Source organism: Tinamus guttatus, unplaced genomic scaffold, assembly GCF_059628265.1.
Source record: "Tinamus guttatus ecotype Peru unplaced genomic scaffold, ASM5962826v1 Tinamus_guttatus_pri_ptg000459l, whole genome shotgun sequence".
Lineage (NCBI taxonomy): Eukaryota > Metazoa > Chordata > Aves > Tinamiformes > Tinamidae > Tinamus > Tinamus guttatus.
The window spans coordinates 8,928,189-8,946,433 of NW_028288993.1; the positions used below are offsets into that span (position 1 = coordinate 8,928,189).

Below are 18,245 nucleotides of genomic sequence, written 5' to 3' on the forward strand. Positions count from 1 at the left end.
GACTAGCTCTAAGGACGAGAGCGGAGCCCTCTCCCTGCAGCAGAAACCACTCTGCTCACACACTTACTTGAGCTCACTTGAGCCCATTGAATAAGATACTTCTTCATAATAATAAAAAAAAATCTTCATTTTAGACTTAGTGGATAGTCATGCGCTAATTCTTTGTCCCTAATAAATTTTTACGTGGTAAGAAAAGAAACACAGAACAAAAGAAAAGAGGGCAAGAAAACCTCAGTGATAAATGCTCCTGTTCATCAGGCTTTCACTAGCTGAGTTCAGAATGACAAATGAAAGACTTCAGATTCATTTTTTGCTTTCAATAAAAATCTTGTTTAACAGTGTCATGAATATTCATGTTTTTGGCCCAGCTCCAGATTAAGCGAGAAGAGTCAAATCAAACAAGAAAACAACAGTCCACTTAGCTCTACACAAGGAGGATGCATTGAATTTTCTATGCTAACATATTCTACAAAAGCTACAAAACAAACATTGTGATTGTGCTCAAAGGGAAATAAATTCCCTCTACCCCAAAGGCATGATCCTAGTATGATAAAATAATAATACTGGGCAGTACTCACTAACTGATCCAAATCTCACCACGGTTAGTAATGGATCATGCATTTGCACCTCAGAGATGTGGGAATACCAACCGAGTGACAAATGACTGCAGCTTGATAGTGACACTGGGGACATCATCCCGTATCCTACTCCATCACCCACTGCTCAAACCCTTATGCGCTACCACTTGCGCCAAGGGAGTATTCTTAAATGTATGCGATAAGCAAGTAATGCACACTTCCCTCCATACAATAAATGATGAGACAGACACTTGTCTAAAAAACTATTATTTTAGAAAAGTCATAATAAATCTCACCATTACTATTTTGAAGCCTAGCCACTTGGAAATTCAATATACAAACACTGGAATGCTGATAACATTCTGTCCCCTCTCATCACACGTTGCAAAGATGTTATTACTCCAGCATAAGAGAGCCCAAGATGCAGCAGATCAAATACAACTTTCGCATTGTGTTTAATCAGACAAGGGAAATTACAGCTCCACGCTCCATATTTCTCTCTCCAGGGAGAATGTAAGGAGTGGAAGGCGCTGATAAAGCAAAAAGCTGAATAGATGGCTTAAAGGGAAAGAAAAGAAAAGAGAGAGGGTTAGTCAAACAGACAGGAATACTTGAAAAATAAATCTCAAGTCCAAACCCAGACACTTCTATAAACTCCCTCATATTAATATACATAAGTAGGACTGACCATATGAGCCCACTCTGATGACAGAAGGATTTCCTGACTCAAACAGCGTCCAGTCTCTTTTAATCTCAGTTGATAACAGAGATGTATAGGTGAGAAAACAACCCAAATTTGTGCATTTAGCACAATGAGCTTTAGCTATGAGAAGTCAATAAAATTCCCTTGGAATCATACAAGAAACACTTTTCTAGGGGTATTTTTAACATACCTGGACAGACACACTAAGTATAAATAGCCAGAATTCAGAATTTGTTACCAACATCATCCCTAGTCCCAGTTTGCTCCAAACTACCTATCTGGAATGAATTCCCACATGACAATCTTTCCTGCTCTGAATGGTGAATCTCTAAAACAGAGCAGACAAAACACAAGAGTTTTACCTCCTTATTCCCCCCAAAAAATCTTAGGAATATGCCCAGACTGTGATGAACTCAATTTTTGTTCCTTATCTTTTATTTCTCTGTTCCAGAAAATAAAATCATCAGACGTCTAGAGAAAAAAAGCCTTTTTCCCCCCATATATATATATATATATATATATATATATAAATATATATATATATATATATTTCAATATATATATATTTCAAAAAGTGGTAATGTGATTTTGCATTCATTTTCCTGTACTTGTAAGGGCTTGCTTACTACAGCCCTCTTGCCTTGTTCCTCCTTTCATGTTTCTGACTCAATCAACAGTGTTTGGTGACAAGACAAACCCTCGATGGGGGGACAGTCCCTTAAGCACCAGTTAAGGTATTGCCATAACAAACCTCTCCATCCACTGAGACATTTTAATGGAGAAGGACACCTGGATGTTAACTTGCTCCTGCCATGAATCTGTTACATTTCCTCTCTCAATAGTTAGAATTTAAATAAGAGAGTCCTAACAGCAGTGGGGTGTATGGAGATGGATACAGTTACGCACCACAACGGGACAACCACTGCCTTTCGGAACAACCCGGAGCTGCCTGGAACAAGCAGCTCGTGACCATTTCCCATTCCCAGGGATTGCTCTTGCATCCATACTGGGATCATGCTCAGTCTCAGTCTTGACCTCCTCTCCTTTAGCACTATGAGAACCACAGAGTCATCGAGGCTCCTTCTGTTGAGCAATTTTACCTAATATCCCTGGTGCTAGTTGTTCAGCAAGGACCCCCAAATTGACACTTTCTGGCATTAGCTTTAATAACATGGCAGGAAGGTATACTAGCCCCAAATTAAGATAATCAATAACATTTAAAACCTAGGTTTGCCATTCTCTTGCTTTAAAAAGGCTCCAAAGTAGCAACTGATTCATATTAAAGGAGCAAGTGATTAGATCCCTCTCAATACTATTAATTATAGTACACAGCTCATTCTCACCAAAGGATCTCTTTTTTTTTTTTTTTGTTAGTAAGCATGATCTTAATTGCACATATTTAACCTCAGCTATGGCCCATGTTAGGTGCATAAACGTTATTTCTGCAGACCTGGATTTACAGCTTCGACCCTTCAAGCACTTACCTGCAGCCACAGCATCTTTAATGGGATCATTCCCTGTATAAGGGTCTATGAAATGAAATTGGGCTTGATTTTAGAGCAAGGTGGTGCAGACCGTTTCCCTCATGGGAAAACCCTCTAAGACTTAATAGATAGGAATCTAAGAGACCTATAAAGATGTTTAATGAGGTTCCATCTGAATTACTCTAAAAGCGTAGGAATACTGAACATGCAAGCTCTTCTTGTAGATAAAAAACTAGACTCTTTAAAACAAAAATACACTCAGCACAGTGAGAGACTGTTTCTACTCTGAAATATTTGAAATCTAATTAAATACAGGCAGGAGAGGAAAACCAAGTTGAAACAGGTGATGTAAAACTATGCACAAGTCCAAAGCCAAAACTAGTAGCAGGTCATGAGACTTTCAGGTTATTTGTCTCTGTCCACTACAGGTGGAACAAGCAGGAATCCCATCAGGATCACTGTGGGGACCTGTAAATGATGACTGAAAAGAACGTATTACAGTGGGGCTTTCGTCAGTGTTTACTTCAAGCACAAAATGTAAACTGCTGTTACCATAGCAATAGGAAATCACCTGAAACACTACGAAAATTAAAGCAAGCAAACCATACACGACAGTCCTAACTTGGCTAACGTGGCAGGATGAGGCATAGCTAATTTCTGAACAACTCTTTGGGATTTCTTTGAAGTTCTTTGAGAAAACCAATACTAAAGTTAACCAGCTGTTACTGTCTATAGCCAGCAGACAAAATCTTTGCTTAACCATGTCACTCTTTCTGCCCAGGGTTAATTACAAGAGCGCTGTGTAATTAGGTCAGACCCATAACAAGAGCAACATTTTTAAGCCGTACCCTGGAGCCTCAGACAGCAGAGGCTGCACATCCACGTCGTGCTTTCTGCCCAGGCTGTTTGTGATACCCTTAGCAGAGCTCTGCACAGCTGGAGAGGAGATACTGACACTTCATAGAAGTCACTGAGATCGTTTTGCAGCTCTGTATCACCTCGCTTGGACCCAAGTCCATTCTAAGGACCCGAATGGACCTAAGTCCATTCCCAAGGTTCCTGTGACTCTGTGACTTGCCTCCAGAGCGTCTGCTGGAAAGGTGGGCTTGGTAGGTCTGGAAACACAACATTCACTTGTCATCACAAGCACCGAGGTGTCTGCCACAGAATCCAAGGGCAGTGTCAAGAGTCCAGGTCACACTCGAGCATTGCTGGTGTCACCTGCGGGGCTGCGTGACCCTGCTCACACGAGAGCTGCTGCCCTCTCTTCTCACGCACATCCCAAGCCTCTCGCTGGCCTTTCCACAGTGTGTTAGGGAGTCCAGTGAGACCCCAACATCATCCCTTCTCCATCAAACGGCCAAGAAAAAGGTATTGTAAAATATGAAAAATATTGCCATCAAAAGGAGACGACCAGTGTTTGACTGGGCACCCACAAAGAAAAGCGTCCGGCTGCTCCCTTCTCCCACAGCACTGGGAGAGAGAAAAGCAGAAGCTGCTGCTAACGCGGCTCCTTGGGCTCTTCACAGAGCCCACAGGGACAAAAAGCAGCCTGGAGCTTGTGAATACTCTCATTAGCTTCGACAGGACTAAATTTAGGCATGTTCCTAAGTGATGGGCTCCCGCTGTGGGTTGGTGTTTCCTTTCTACAGGAAGAGCTTTCTGTGCCAGCAGGTCTTTTTCTAAGCCAGACATAACCTCAAGTTGAAAAATATTTTGTTGCTACTGATGGTATTTCTACGGCCTGCTGAGGCCAAGACACACCAAGTGACTGCAATAATTAACATCACAGCACCTGATTTTTAACAGCTATAGCAAAGTTCAGAATCCCGAATGAGCAGCACGTAGCGCCTATGGAAATTTAGTTTACTCAAAACGGACTCCACAAATTCCCAATATGCCACAAAAGGAATCCCTTAGCTGGTCAGCAAAAGCATTGAAGACGGATTTGTGTCTTACTGCCCTTCTTTAGGGCTCTGCTGTCTTCCCCAGCACTCATGGGGCAAAGTTTTACCCACACTTAGTTAGACTCTGTGCTCTAGTACATTGGGGAAGCAGATGTGGTGATTCATGATGCACAAACTGCATGTTCTGTTAAATGATTCACCCGGGGGCTATGGAACCAAGCTCCAGACTGTTTAAATATCATTTTAAATACATATTCCCTCTAATAACTCGGCTTTTATACAAAGACTCAGCCTCATACCACTTTGCAAAGCGAGCTTTACATTCTAAAATCACAGCTCACAAGGAGAAGCAAATCTTGTAAAGCAACCTGACAGCTGATAATGCAGAGGGCTATGGCATGAGATGCTCTCTCACCCTCACCTCTTCTTTTCCTTCAAGATATGCCTTATTTCTCAAGCATTTTCTCTAGTCTTGCTGATCTAAGCAGCGATTTGAAAGCCTAAAGGCGTTTGTTGGAAATGATTGGACTGCTAGTGCAAATTAACCCCCTGGCAGCTTTCTTAATAGAGACATTTTATAACACACCAGGAACTAGGCAGGCAAACAAATATAGTGAATTTCTTTTTAACCCTGTCTGATCTAAAGTATAATCAGGCTGCCAGTGCTCTGAGAGGTTTACAGAAATGTGACTATTTCAGAGGGAACATTGCACAGCACGGAGCATGACTGTCTGGGGAGGCAGCACGTGCAGAGCAGAGCATCCCAAAAGGGCCCCAAAAGAAAAAGCGGCTCAACTGGAGTCACTCTGCATCTCATAGGGTATCTCATAGGCTGTAAAAATGAACTCCTACAACTAGATCAGTAGATCCCATAGTCACCAGGCCTTTTGCGGAGGTTTTAACTGTGAAGTGCCATAAAAACTTGTAAACAAGGATTTAAGTTTATTGCGTATGCGAGAAGGGTGCCTGCCAAAACAGACACTGCCACCAATCTGATGCTTTGTCAGAAATAATGAGCTTCACAAGAGCCAACAGAACAGTGATGAAACTACTGGATTTTAGAGCTGCACTGGGACAGGTATCTAATCTTGGACTGCCCTACTGCTGCCCCCAGCAAAACATTTCTCCCAAATCCTGAGCTATGGCTCGTTGATGTCCCTGCCTGTGGCATTCTGGCAAGTCACTATTGCTTCGACAGCTTTGACAGATGCACCAAGCTTTAAAGCCTTTGGATAGAGCTTTTCTCAGGGATACTTGCTTCCATCTGGATGACCAGGCTAGCACACACTGTAGCTTATGGATTCCCACCACAGAGCATCCCTCATTCACAAGGACACAGCCTGGCCCAGACAGCCAGAAAACAGCATCTTCATTAAACTAAAACCCTCTCCCAGTAGTATGAGATTTCCCTTCCTGCTGCCATTTGGGGAGAACTGGGATTTATTGCGCATGATCCCCCAAGGAGCCACCATTGTTTCTCATTAGGCAAGTAACCATGGATTTAATTAACTGGTGCAATCCAAGGCACACATGTGGCTAATAGTCCACATTGAAATTAAGTAAAGGCACCTTATCTCTGCTTTAAGGAGCACAAGCAGATGCCTTTTGGGAAGGAAAGCAGCAGCAGGAGGAAGGGGGAAAAGCCAGCGGCACCAGCGGCCGCTTCAACGCCGCGAGCGGCGGCATTTCCGAAGGGAAGCCAGAAATGACTTCACTGTTTTGCTGCAACTACAGGGCATGGGAAGGGAAACTACTCATCACAGGCGATCTTAACAGGAGGCCTCAATATAACACTTTTAAAACTCAAACACGCACCTAATTTTGCCAGGTTAAACCAAGACTTCAGCACCAGCACGTGATGCAGGATCTGAAGCAATTCTCTGGCTGACCCTTGCTGCAACAGTTTTGTTCTCTCTATTTACATTCTTCCCCCTCCAGCAGCCCCCATTAAATTTCTTATTCTTTTCCAATAAGTACCCTGGGGACAACTCGTCCTTACATGCCTGAAGTGTAAAAATCCCAATGTGTTTTATTCTAGAGTGACATAGCACTTCAGGTGTGTCTGTGCTCTGCTAAATGGATTTCATGTCGCTGGCAGCAGGGCCTGCCACATAACCAGAAACACCTACACGTTCGTAGGCGCAGGCTATCAAGTGGATTTGGCCCTGGATTTGGCTCCAAGACTGCACAGATTCGAACAAAGCGTGTACTGTGTGAGTGCTGCTTTCGCCGGCTAAGGAACATTCCTACCCGCGTGACACTCCTGATTAGCTAAGCCTTGCAAGACGTCTGCGTGATAGGAATTCCGCTCTGCAGAGAGCTAATTAAGGTGTTAAGGAGAACGTTATCAAGTGGGAGTCTCTAACGTTTGCTTCTCAATGCCAAGTACTCACGGGCCGACTTCCATGGATTTCTCAACGTCCACCTGAGGGGCACCCGGGCTCAGTGGCCGCAGGACCCTATCCCAGTTAGCAGCAGTCACTGAGTTGCTTTCACAGCACAGGGGGGAGACTCAGTCCTCCAACAATAAATCCAGAGCTTTTTCTCTATGTAAGATGCCCTTCAGCATTGAAGACGCTGATGGAATCATTTAGGTCTCTCAAACTCTGCCTTTTTAAAAGGCGTTTAACGAAGATCAAAGGAAAAGTGACCATTTTCTCCTAAGTAGCTTCAATTTTAAATCAGTAACCAGTTCCTTTCTAAACTTCACCAAACCTTGCTGACTGCCACCACACACTCAAGTGAGCTCTTCACCTCTTCATCTGTCCTGATAAGAAGTGTCTTTTGTCAATCTCTTTTTAAAAGGCATCCTCATCGATTTACCAATTTTGAGGATGAGTTACTTGTCTGAAGGACCCAGCGGCCTCTGGATACAAAACACTAATGCTCACGAGAAGTGCCTGCCAAGAGCTAAAGAAATCAAAGTAGCTACTGTGAGACACCATTCTCAGTATGACATCAACACATTCCCCTTTCAAAGGAAAATACATTTTTGATCTCACAAAAACAATGGTGCTTTTTAAAACTATATGGGGAGATACACATCATGAATTCTATGACTGAGCCTGTCATGTCTTGCCGTAAATGACAGAATTAGCAGGACTTCAACCATGTCCCCCATTGCTTGTTGAATCAGAACGTAGAAGATGATAGCACATGACTGCTATTAATTTTTAACCAGGCATTTAACTTACTGAAATCTTGACGAAACACTTGCAAAGTGTGACCGCACTTTGTCACTTGCAAAACAGCGATACCCAGAGTGTAACAACTCTTACATGAGTTATTGTTGCTTTACATCCCCCATGGGGATCTGAGGTTGAAGGTTCCACAAGGCTGAGCCAAGCAGTAGCCCATAGCTCTGAATGCTTCTGCAAACCAACTCTGGCCCGGCACCTCATTTTATGGGTTTATCCCCCTTTAGAATTCAGAGACTCTGTGTTTTGAAGATCAGATCTTTTCAACAGAAAATGAAACATGAAATAAAGAGACAACAGAAGTAACTTCCATGGCTTCAGACTTCTTTCTCTTCAGATATGGAATGAACTGATTTTGTGCTTAGATGTCCCCTAACAATAGTGAAATCACTTTCAAGTATTTTAGTACTGCAAAGCTGCAGAGGAAATGAAAAGCATTTGGTTGTGATTCACATCTGAAGACACACATGTACAGCCAGATGAGTGTCCCACAAAGTCATCCTGCCCTTCTTCAGTTCACCACGAGCTGTATTAGATTTAAAATATGAAGCAGGTAAGAAAAAAAAAAGACAAAAAAAAAACCCCAAAACCATACTCTTCATAGATTTCACAGTTGGAAATCAACATTCCATTTACTGTGATAAACAAGTGCCTGGGACAATTTGCCCTAAAATGTTTAAAAAAAAAAAAAAAAAAAAGTGTAGGGTGGACTCAGCTCTGGTTTCAGTCTCAGATATTCTGGTTAAACTTCAGCTTCAGTTAGTTATTGCAACGTCCTCTTCATTTGCACACAGTGATGCTAGCGTATTTTAGTAAGAAATATTATAAACAATTAGTATATAAATTTCAGCCTAAGGACTGTTTCAAAATATTGTAAGATTAAGCTGTCAGTATCTAAAATCCAGCAATAATTGCCTGCAACCATTATTTTTGTTTCTTTAGCATACAACAAGAGCAGTAGCTGGGGGCAGAGCTGAGGGCACCTGCTCTGAGCAGGTCGCTCCCTAGGGAGGCTCCAATAGCTCTTCCATACAAAGCAGGCAAAATTAGTTCTGGATCATGGAAAATCACTCTTTTCCATGGTGGCGTTCTCCAGAACAAGTGTCTTTGAACCTTCCTCTAGGTTTGCAGCCGTTCTTCATAGCACCTAACACAGCACTGCTGTCAATACTCATCAGGACTGACATACAAAGCTGCCTCAGCTGATTAGCTTAGTAGCTTTTCTCACTGCATTTATCCTTTATCCGCCTTGCAACCTGTAGATTTATTATCACTACTAATGATTTATTGTCTTGAGTTGATTTGTCCGCTGGGCAAGGGTAGCTCTGTTAGACCATTTGCAAACCAGAGCCCTTCAGGAACAACGAAAGCTGTACTGCAAAGTCTGTAATTAATAATCCCAAGTGGGCAAAAAGTATCAGTGTTTTAAACTCCTTTTCCCTAAGCAGGACAGATGATAACTTCATCCCCTTTCCCTCGACTTATCCTGCTCAATACCTGCCACAAAGCAGGTTATCTAGTGGTTCAGCACCTTCTGCAGTAAATGAGAGATTAGCTGCTGCCCAGCAGAGGAACATGAAACACGTAGCACTCCCACATTTTTGCTTTGGCCCTGTGCTATCCAGTGCTCTGCCAGATCAAATGTGGTACATCACACCATGAAAAACAGATGGAAGGATCCTTTAATAATGCAGGAGGTGGAAAAGCAGCGCTGCAGAACAAAACCAGCTATGCATGCACACAGGCCAGCCCTTTCAGAGCTGCCTAATGCGTTCAGCTGACGACTCCTCAATACTGCAAATAGGAATTGAGTGGCCAGCTACCCACAAATACCTACAAATAGCTCAACCACGGCATATACACACAGTTACATGTTGTTTTTAAAAAGTTAAACCCATAGGAGTTTAATTTATAAACTGTATTTACAAAAATGGGTATAATGGCAATCAGTTCCGCTGAAGCCAGAAGTGTTAATTTGCAACAGCTTTGGGAGGAGCTCAGAAGATGTGACCTACAGTTTAAATATTATTATATTTCTTGTTGGTCTTACTACCTAACGAGAAGTAATAATGATGCTCCATTTCTTCTGTTCCTAATTTACTCAACTGCTAGAGGTAAAAGGAATTTTCTGGACTGAGCAGTCACCATCTCTCTTTTGGGGGCCCTGAGGGTCCTCCCTGTTTGGCAGCATATCATTAAATTTTCTACTTTATGTAGAGAAAAACAACCTTAAAGACTTAGCAAAGATCATAGGGCAAGCCAAGGACAGAGCCATGAACATCATGTATATCCTACAACCCACCAGTATTGCTTGGATCACCTCACAACAGCCCCTGACGCAAGAGAAGGAGAACTCCCTGCATATTCCCATGGTTCTCCCGCTGCGTTAATGCGCTCCCATGCAGAACTCGCCCTACTTCCTGTCCTATTAGTCATTCCCTTTGACTCTACTGGTGTTTTTGGGCTGATAAATTTTTGGATACAGTAATGGGATTCTGAATTAAGATACAATTTAAGAACACAGTTTCATTTCCAATGATTTGTGGATATGAGGTCATTTAGACCAGTCTACTTCTGCCAGAGAAGATTTGTGGCTATTATTCCTTCCCCCTGCAAGCAATGATCACATGCTGTTTGCTTCAGCACTGTATGTTGCAATATTTCAATGAATAATATACAAGCAGCAGAGAATAAACAACCCCCCTATGCCCGAGGATAATATGTGGGGTGTTTTTCTTTGGGATGATTAAATGTGAACGCATGTCATAGGATGTAGGGGCTGCTCTGCCAGGAACTCATGAATATTAGAGCATACAGCCCTCTACATAACCAGGCAAATGGCCACGGAGAAGGTTAAAGCAGCCCCCAGGCAGGCTCAGCATATGCACTGCCACTTTCTGGCTGCTGTTTTTGCCTTTTTTCCTTTTTTTGTATAAGAATTTTATAGATTCGTAGGTCAAACTCTACCCTCATTTACACCAAAAAGGTTTCACTGAAGACAACAGATTTCTCCTGCAGAACAGGGAGCTGAGCGTTGACTTTGCCAGCCTTTCCCCAGCTCTCATTCAGTAAAAACAAAACAACATAATCAAAAAATAACCCACCTACACAGAGAAAACATCAGCAGGTGGCAGAATGGGCCACAGTTTATGCCCTAGGGGACAGAGCCACCTTAGTGGCTCTCTCAGGACTTACCCTCCTGCACTTGGCCAAACCAAAGCATCCGCCTGATGCCCGAGCAAGAACTGCACGGATCAGCACTTTAGGTAGAAATAAGGCACTGACATGCTTGCAAGACGAAGTTTTAAGAACTGATGATTACTTTGGAGTTTGTCCCGCTGCTTTCCTTCTCTTTGGTGGCAGAGGGGCACTCAGCGCACTGAACCGCGCTCGCTTCCAGAAGGCCGGGCTGCATTAAGCAGTGTCTCCAGGCACTCTCCATCTTCCCACCTCAGCTGGAAGCAGGCAAAAGCCATCTGCTCTTGAGCTTTGGCCTCAGCCTCTTGTCCCTGTGTCTCACTAAAAGTAATTTTTGCCTGTTTCTTCTTTTTTTTTTTTTTGGCAAAAGGGCACCTCAGCATGGGAACATGGCCTAAGCTCAGCATCATGAAACAGTCAATAAACAAACAGGTCAGATTATTCACTTCAGGATCACCTGTTCTCAAAACCAAAGCCAATCCAGTTTGTCCACAGCGGCAAGTCACACCGGCAACTCCTGCTGTCCCTTCACCATGATCTCCTCGCCCACGCAATCAGGTTCATTTCTGAGCAAAGACATACCCCAGATTTCTACAAACTTGCTTATCTCCAGCTCACTTTCCAGGAAGAAAAAAGACAGGGACACACACATCTTCAAAGGGTGATCCCCTCTCCCAAGCACCCAACAAGCACCCCAGTTCATTGCCTTCAGACATTTTCTTTCACCACAGCTAGGCTTGTTATGCGGAAAAGTATTCAGTCTCCGCTAGTTTGTGAGAAAGGATTTTCAATAAAAGATAAGCAACACAGTCAGAAAAGACTCTTCTCTATCAGAGGTTTTACTCAGTAAACAGGTGTCTGGCAGATTATCTCACCAACTTAACCAAAGCTGCAAACATCAGAATGATTCTGGGATGACTAAAATCCCCCTTTTTTAAAATAAAAGCCTTTTATCTGCCAAGCAACACTTCCTGTTCTAAAGGCTATTCTCCTCAGTAGTTGTCAACTGTGTATTAATCTAATTCATATGAGTCTTAGAAATAAATACTTTCATGTGCAGAATCTTTTGGGAAACTCTGCTTCCCTGGGGCTTTAAAGAGCAATTGTTGCTTATCACCGTGGAAATTTTCCTTGAATTTAAAGCTTGGTAACAGGGAAAAAAAAAAAGATACATCAAATATCTCAGTGATTAACAAGTTTTCCAGGCTTTCTTATCCTCAAAGGATTTTCATCTGATTGGTAAAAAACTGCTGAAGTAGAAAATGAAAGAAAACGAAGCTGACCCAGCAAGGCAGTCCTTGTTCCCAGGTTCCCTTTTGATGCTCCTTCCCAAAATAACAGCACTTACCTCTAACAGTTCCTTACAATCAAGGGCAATATCAAACACATTAGGCCTTATTTTAATGGGTATATGTGTTACCAAAAGAAATGCTACTGAGGCACAAGTAGATGGTCAACCCTCCCTCCCCACAAAGGGTTCTCATAACAAAACAACTCTTTGCAGAAGAAGCAAAGCACTGTCAGAGCACTTAAGAGAAAAGCAGGCAATTGAAGTTTGCTATGTTTAAACTCTGGGCCTCTGCATTAAAAAGCTGGTTTTAAAAGGTGTGTAAAGCCAAGTGCTTTACTGTCTGTTGCACCATACAAATGCCCCCACTAAGGTAGTGAATTGCTGTGTTTTGTATGTTGTTGTGTGTTAAACGGTTGAATATTTTAAAAGCCTCCTAGTGATGGAGGCTTTCAGCCCTTTTCACATTGTCCAAGAGTGGGCAAAAATGGATTTCAATACCCAGGATCATCTATCCACATGGAAAAACTCCAAGATCCAGCATGTTTGTGTTACATTAGGAACAGGCAAAAGCAACCCATCATACCTGAGTATGAACTGATCCACCGTAGAGTTGTTGGCAATTGTCACATAAACATTCACAACCTCTCCTTGCTTGACAGGCTTGGAGGGCAACCAGACAACAATATTGCTATCCAGCCGCAGCTCCATGAGCTGAGAAGTCTCCTGACCTCGATAGAGGCTGACAGATCCAATCCTCTGCAAGTGGGACATGGTTTCATCCATGCCATCTTTTCCTGGCCGGATAGCATTGCCCTTCCTTAAATCCTCAGCGGTACACTCCCCCTTCTCATCTCCCGGCTGGATAGTGTAGTACAGCTCCACAGGGCTCCCTTCCGACTGATCCGTCGGCTTCTTACGGCCAGCAACAACCGTGGGGGGACTAAACCAGCTGGGCAGCAGCTCCAGCTCGGCCACGCACAAGCCCAGGTCTCCTTTGAGCCTGCAGCTGCCCCGGACTTCCCGCGTCTCTCGGAAGGCAAAGACCCGCAGGCAGGGCAGCCGCTCCGTGGTGCTGTAGTCATCCCAGTCCCGGCCCACGATGTAGAACAGGATCTGCACTTTGGGCTTGCTCGGGTAAATCTTGTCACTCATTATGTAGGCCTTCAGTTTCCAGTTATAAGTAAACTTGTTGGTAGGCCCAAAGAAGTTGGACGTTGACATTAGCTCCTGGGGAATGACTTGTTCAATGGAAAAAGGTCCATAACTGGCATTTAATATAGGTGGCCTCTTGGCTTTATACGGGAAGAATGATTCCACCCTGGACTGTAAACTGGAATTTCGCATGAAGTCCTGGTTGGCTTCTTTGAGAAAGAAGGATGTCTCAGCACTGAAGATCCGATAGCTCACAGGTAGGTATGTTGGTAACGAAGAAAATCTCTGAATATTGTCCAAGACCCCTCGACTCTCTGTCACTAATAAAAGAAAAGGTTATGTGGGTTAGATCAGAACTGCTTCAGTGTTCAAAAGAACATTTACTATAACTTTATTAACACTACTCAACAAGTTAGGGACTAGTACAATTTAATGCAAAAATATTTACCATGTAAATGCTTGACTGCAACTAAAATTCTTCTATGTAACATATCAGAAAGAAAAATTAATGCAGACATTTGTGTCTCGTTGCATTTATCTATGAAAGCATCTGTCATAAAAGCACACACAGACCCACAGCTGGTACGCAGAAAGGGTTCTTTGTGGCCTGAGCAGCTACTCATTATTTGGAGTTGCACATCCACTAAATCATGCTCGCTACGCCCATCATTTCCTTCAACAAACTGACAACCAAAGCAGGGCACTTCGGTCTTTTGCCCAGTGAAACAGATAACGTCCTCACCATACTCCAAACCCTGGGCTTCATGCACACTTCAGCTGAACGTAACCATCTTGCCCCACGTAAGTTTGGGATAACCTTCTTTTTGCATGGTTCTGCCATGTTGTTTCCCTTAGAGGAAGGGTTAGAGTACACAGCAGAACTGACGGTTGTCTCGACAGGCGTTTTATAGAGCTGAGCTGCACACTTCTGTTCCATGTCCCACCTCCCTAACAAGACTTCAGACACACATGCAAGTGTGCACACACCAGTTCTGTTAGCCACAAATCCGCAGCTCCAAGTAGTTTCCCCCAGGCAATGCCATGAATACACAGGGAGGCCTTTAAGCCACCGGCGCTCACTTTCCCAATCTTCTCCTGGCCATACCACTCCATTATAAGATTTTCGCCTACTTAGAAACTTCCCTCCTGCCTTCTCAGCCTTTCCGAGCAGTTCGAGCACACTTGGGCATTGGTGAGGTCTGCTAAGCACCAGCCCTCAGGGGGCTGCTCGTCCAAGTTCCTTTCTGCTCCATCACCAAAGACAAAAGCTGCTTTTCTGAGAACCGGCACTCACCCCGCTCCACTTGCTTCCTCCAACAGCAACCCTGGCCATCCCTGACACTACGGTCTGTACCTTTCTATAGCTTAATAGTGACAGTAACTCAGGTTAAGTTATTTAAGCATGGATACACATCACACAGGCTAGAAGTATTTCAACAGGTGCTTGCATAAAAGCAGGATAGCGGCCACAGTGTAGTGGCTGGTTTTAAGTTTCAGCTGAATATCAATTTCCTTTGGACTAAAATGCAGTTTGCTTGTTATAAAGATTAATAACAGATGTAATGCAGACAAACAAGATGCTGAAAGGGAAAATTTATTATCTGGTTAAGACAGGCAAAAGCCTGGGACAGTCTACAAGGGTAATGTGTAGACTGCATCACATCACGACTCTCTTCCTAACCTGCCCTGAAGAGACAAACCACAGGGGCAGAGGCAGGTGAATGATGGTGCACCTGATGCTAGCCTGCCTTTTGTAGCTAAAACTTTTAGGGTTCTGTATAGATGCACCTCTTTAAATAAGAAAGCAATGGCAAGGACAACATATAAAGTGTGGATTCTGCTGGAGCACTCAGGAACACCCAGCACCGAAGAGCCCTGCAAAAACACTCTGCTACCGACCTCCTCAAAGGTCTGCGGCTTGAGGGTTTTTCCAAATAATAGATTCACTGTCTTTCTAGCATGTCTGGCTGCTAGCACATTAATTATGCAGGCAAATTTAATTAAATGTTTGCAAGTAATAAATAATCAATATTTGTCACTGCAATTGCTGCTGCTGGCAGGCAGACAGCTCGACCACGGCTCCGTACCACGAGCGCGTTGTGGATGCGCCGGCATCACTCAGCCCCGCAAGAGCAAAGAGCCTGGAAGGCAGGTGTTAGGCTGAGAAATAGGACAGGAACAAAGGTAGAGAGGGAGAAAATCAGAGCTCACAAAGAACGGCAGCCATAAATTTTATGAAGTTCACTCATACTTAATTTATGCACCAGCATAAGAATCAGTTTTCCTCATACATGAGTGAACTGCCTTTACTAGACAAAAAGCAAGGAAACAGAAGATTAGAAAGCAAAAAGAGAAAAAAGAGAAAGGCAATAGCCTGTCAATGAAAATTCCTGCATGTCGTGAAGTACTAGTGCGAAAGCCTTTCTGTCAAGCAGAGTCATGTTTAAAACATCCGTTTAATGTACTGGTACAACCCCGTAGGTCTCCAGATCTTGGCATACATTTTCGCTCTGCTGGAAAGGAATCTACAGATGACACCTACTGCACAGATTTTCCCTTGGCTGAATCAAAGTATCGGTCTTTTCAGCTTGCATCCTGAAGCAATATAATGCTGAAATAAGGGACACGAAGAAGAGACACTGAACCGTGATGGACCTTCCAAGGAAGCTGCAGAGCCTACCTGCTCCATGAGCACAACAGCAACCTAGTGGTGACTGAGGTGGTAGCAGTTTGGTGTCACATTTCTCTCTGCATTCATTCACAGACAGGTGGAGGTTGGAAGGGACCTCTCGAGAGCATCCAGTCCAACCCCCTGCTCCAGCAGGGACACCTACAGCTGTGGCACAGGGTGGCACCCAGGCGGGTTTTGAAGATCTCCAGAGGAGACTCCGCCATTCACCTGGAATGGATGAGCCTGCTGAGATTTGGTCCTGACTCCCTTTGTAAAGGGCACAGTCATTTCCATGACAGATACCACCATTCGTTCAGAAATGGCTCATTTCCTACCACTCCTAGCAATCAGCCTGCATGCTGAATTTAACTTGAGGAATCATTAGGACTTCTTTCTCAGGCATCCTGGAGGAGAGGAGGACCAGAGCTCTGTAGGACAACAGGACAGCAGACTCTAATTTAGGAAAGCCTAAGAGCACTTCCTTGCACGTGAGATTCGTTAATTGAGCACAGACCTACACCTTGCTGAAGCATCTCCGTGATTAGGGATGCTCTGGAAGCAGCATCTTAGCCACTAAGGGACTGAGGGGACACCACTGCCTTCAACAGAAAGGTAAGGTAATATGTGAGGCTGCACAGATCAGGAAACTGCTAAGATTTCAAACAGTTGCTGATCAGAATCTATGCCAAAAACTTAAGAGCTGTTTTTCTCCAATTCTCAGGACTTTTGCTACAAACACATTGCCCTCAGACAGACACTAGTCTCATTTTCACAGGCACTCCATTTGTTCTGAAACAATCACGTAGAGGACTTGGCCCAATATTAAGACAAATAGCCATGCAACTTCTACTTAAATAAACTCAATGCAAACTGCAACATCTATTTAGCTGGACTGAAAGCAAAAAGAACAAAAAAAAATCACTTTTTTTGTGATCTAAAGATTTCTCCTTGTTCTTGTACCATACATAATGCAATGCTGTAATTCTATACTGATGGCTATACTTGAGAGAATCTATTTATTTAATTGTTAAAGCCATTTACTGATAAAACTGGTTAAAAATGGCCCCTATTTTAGAAAACCAATCACGTGCAGCTGCATTTACAGGCCATCATTTAAGGGATCTGTTTTATACTCTTCATCTCTACCCAATAACCTCCATGTCCTGGTATAATTAATCACCAGTGTCTCCAGGGGACTTTTTAGTATGCTTGATAATCAGCTCTGCTACAAAGTTCTTCAATTTATCCAAGAATCTATTTAACAAGATATCAAGGCCTTCCTGTATTTCATACCATAATTTATTATTTTAAATAAGCATTAAGCATAAGGTTTCTTCGTCTAGCTGAAAAATAAAACAATCACCTACTACAGAAGAAAAAAGAAAAGCTGCCTGTGGTGTCCAGGTGTTCTGGGATGGGCTTCTCATTTTTAAACTTCTTTCCTCATCAATCACTGAAAGTCATTTCTAGAGTTTTATGTTAAAGCAAGGCAGACATAGTAGTGTTGTGTCCCTATGACGGTGTCACCTGAGGGGACAAGATTTTACTGCCAGTTCACCCTCTGATGTGGGCACAACTGCGCCAGGAAAAGGGATCTGCGTTCCTGTGGTTGGTGCTATTAATATATTTATACTAACAACACTTGTTCACACCAAGGAAGCGAATCACCCGAAACAGTTTGCTGAAGGGTGTAAATAATCCCAAGCAGGCCCTGGGCTCTGTCAGAGCCTGGATCCTCAGACAGAGCTTGTCAGCCTTGCGACTGGGTTCACGTCAGTAGAACTCACATCTCATGAGGGCTTTTCAAAGCTAAGACACAAATCTAGAATACAGATGAGAGTAAGGAAGGAAATGCTGAAACACCATTTCTGTATTGAAAACTGACCCTCATGACAACCAGCTGGACTCGCAGACAGGCAGCAAGTGCTTTGCCCTTCTGAATTACCAAGCGGGAGCCCAACTTGTCCAGAGAGGGAGCACAGACTACAGAAGATGGAGGCAGAAAACAAAGTTACTATTAGCCAAGAACAAAAGCTGGGGCTTACCAGTAATTACTGCTCCTTT

At 43.3% G+C, this 18,245-nt stretch overlaps 1 protein-coding gene across 1 annotated transcript in view; it reads right to left on the minus strand.

Annotated features, from left to right (window-relative positions):
- TMEM132C (transmembrane protein 132C) overlaps positions 1-18,245 on the minus strand; it is a 175,796-nt gene that overhangs the window by 110,304 nt on the left and 47,247 nt on the right. The window contains exon 2 of the mRNA XM_088532499.1: positions 12,942-13,830. Coding sequence (XP_088388625.1) covers positions 12,942-13,830 — 889 coding nt within the window. The remainder of the gene's footprint in view (positions 1-12,941; positions 13,831-18,245) is intronic.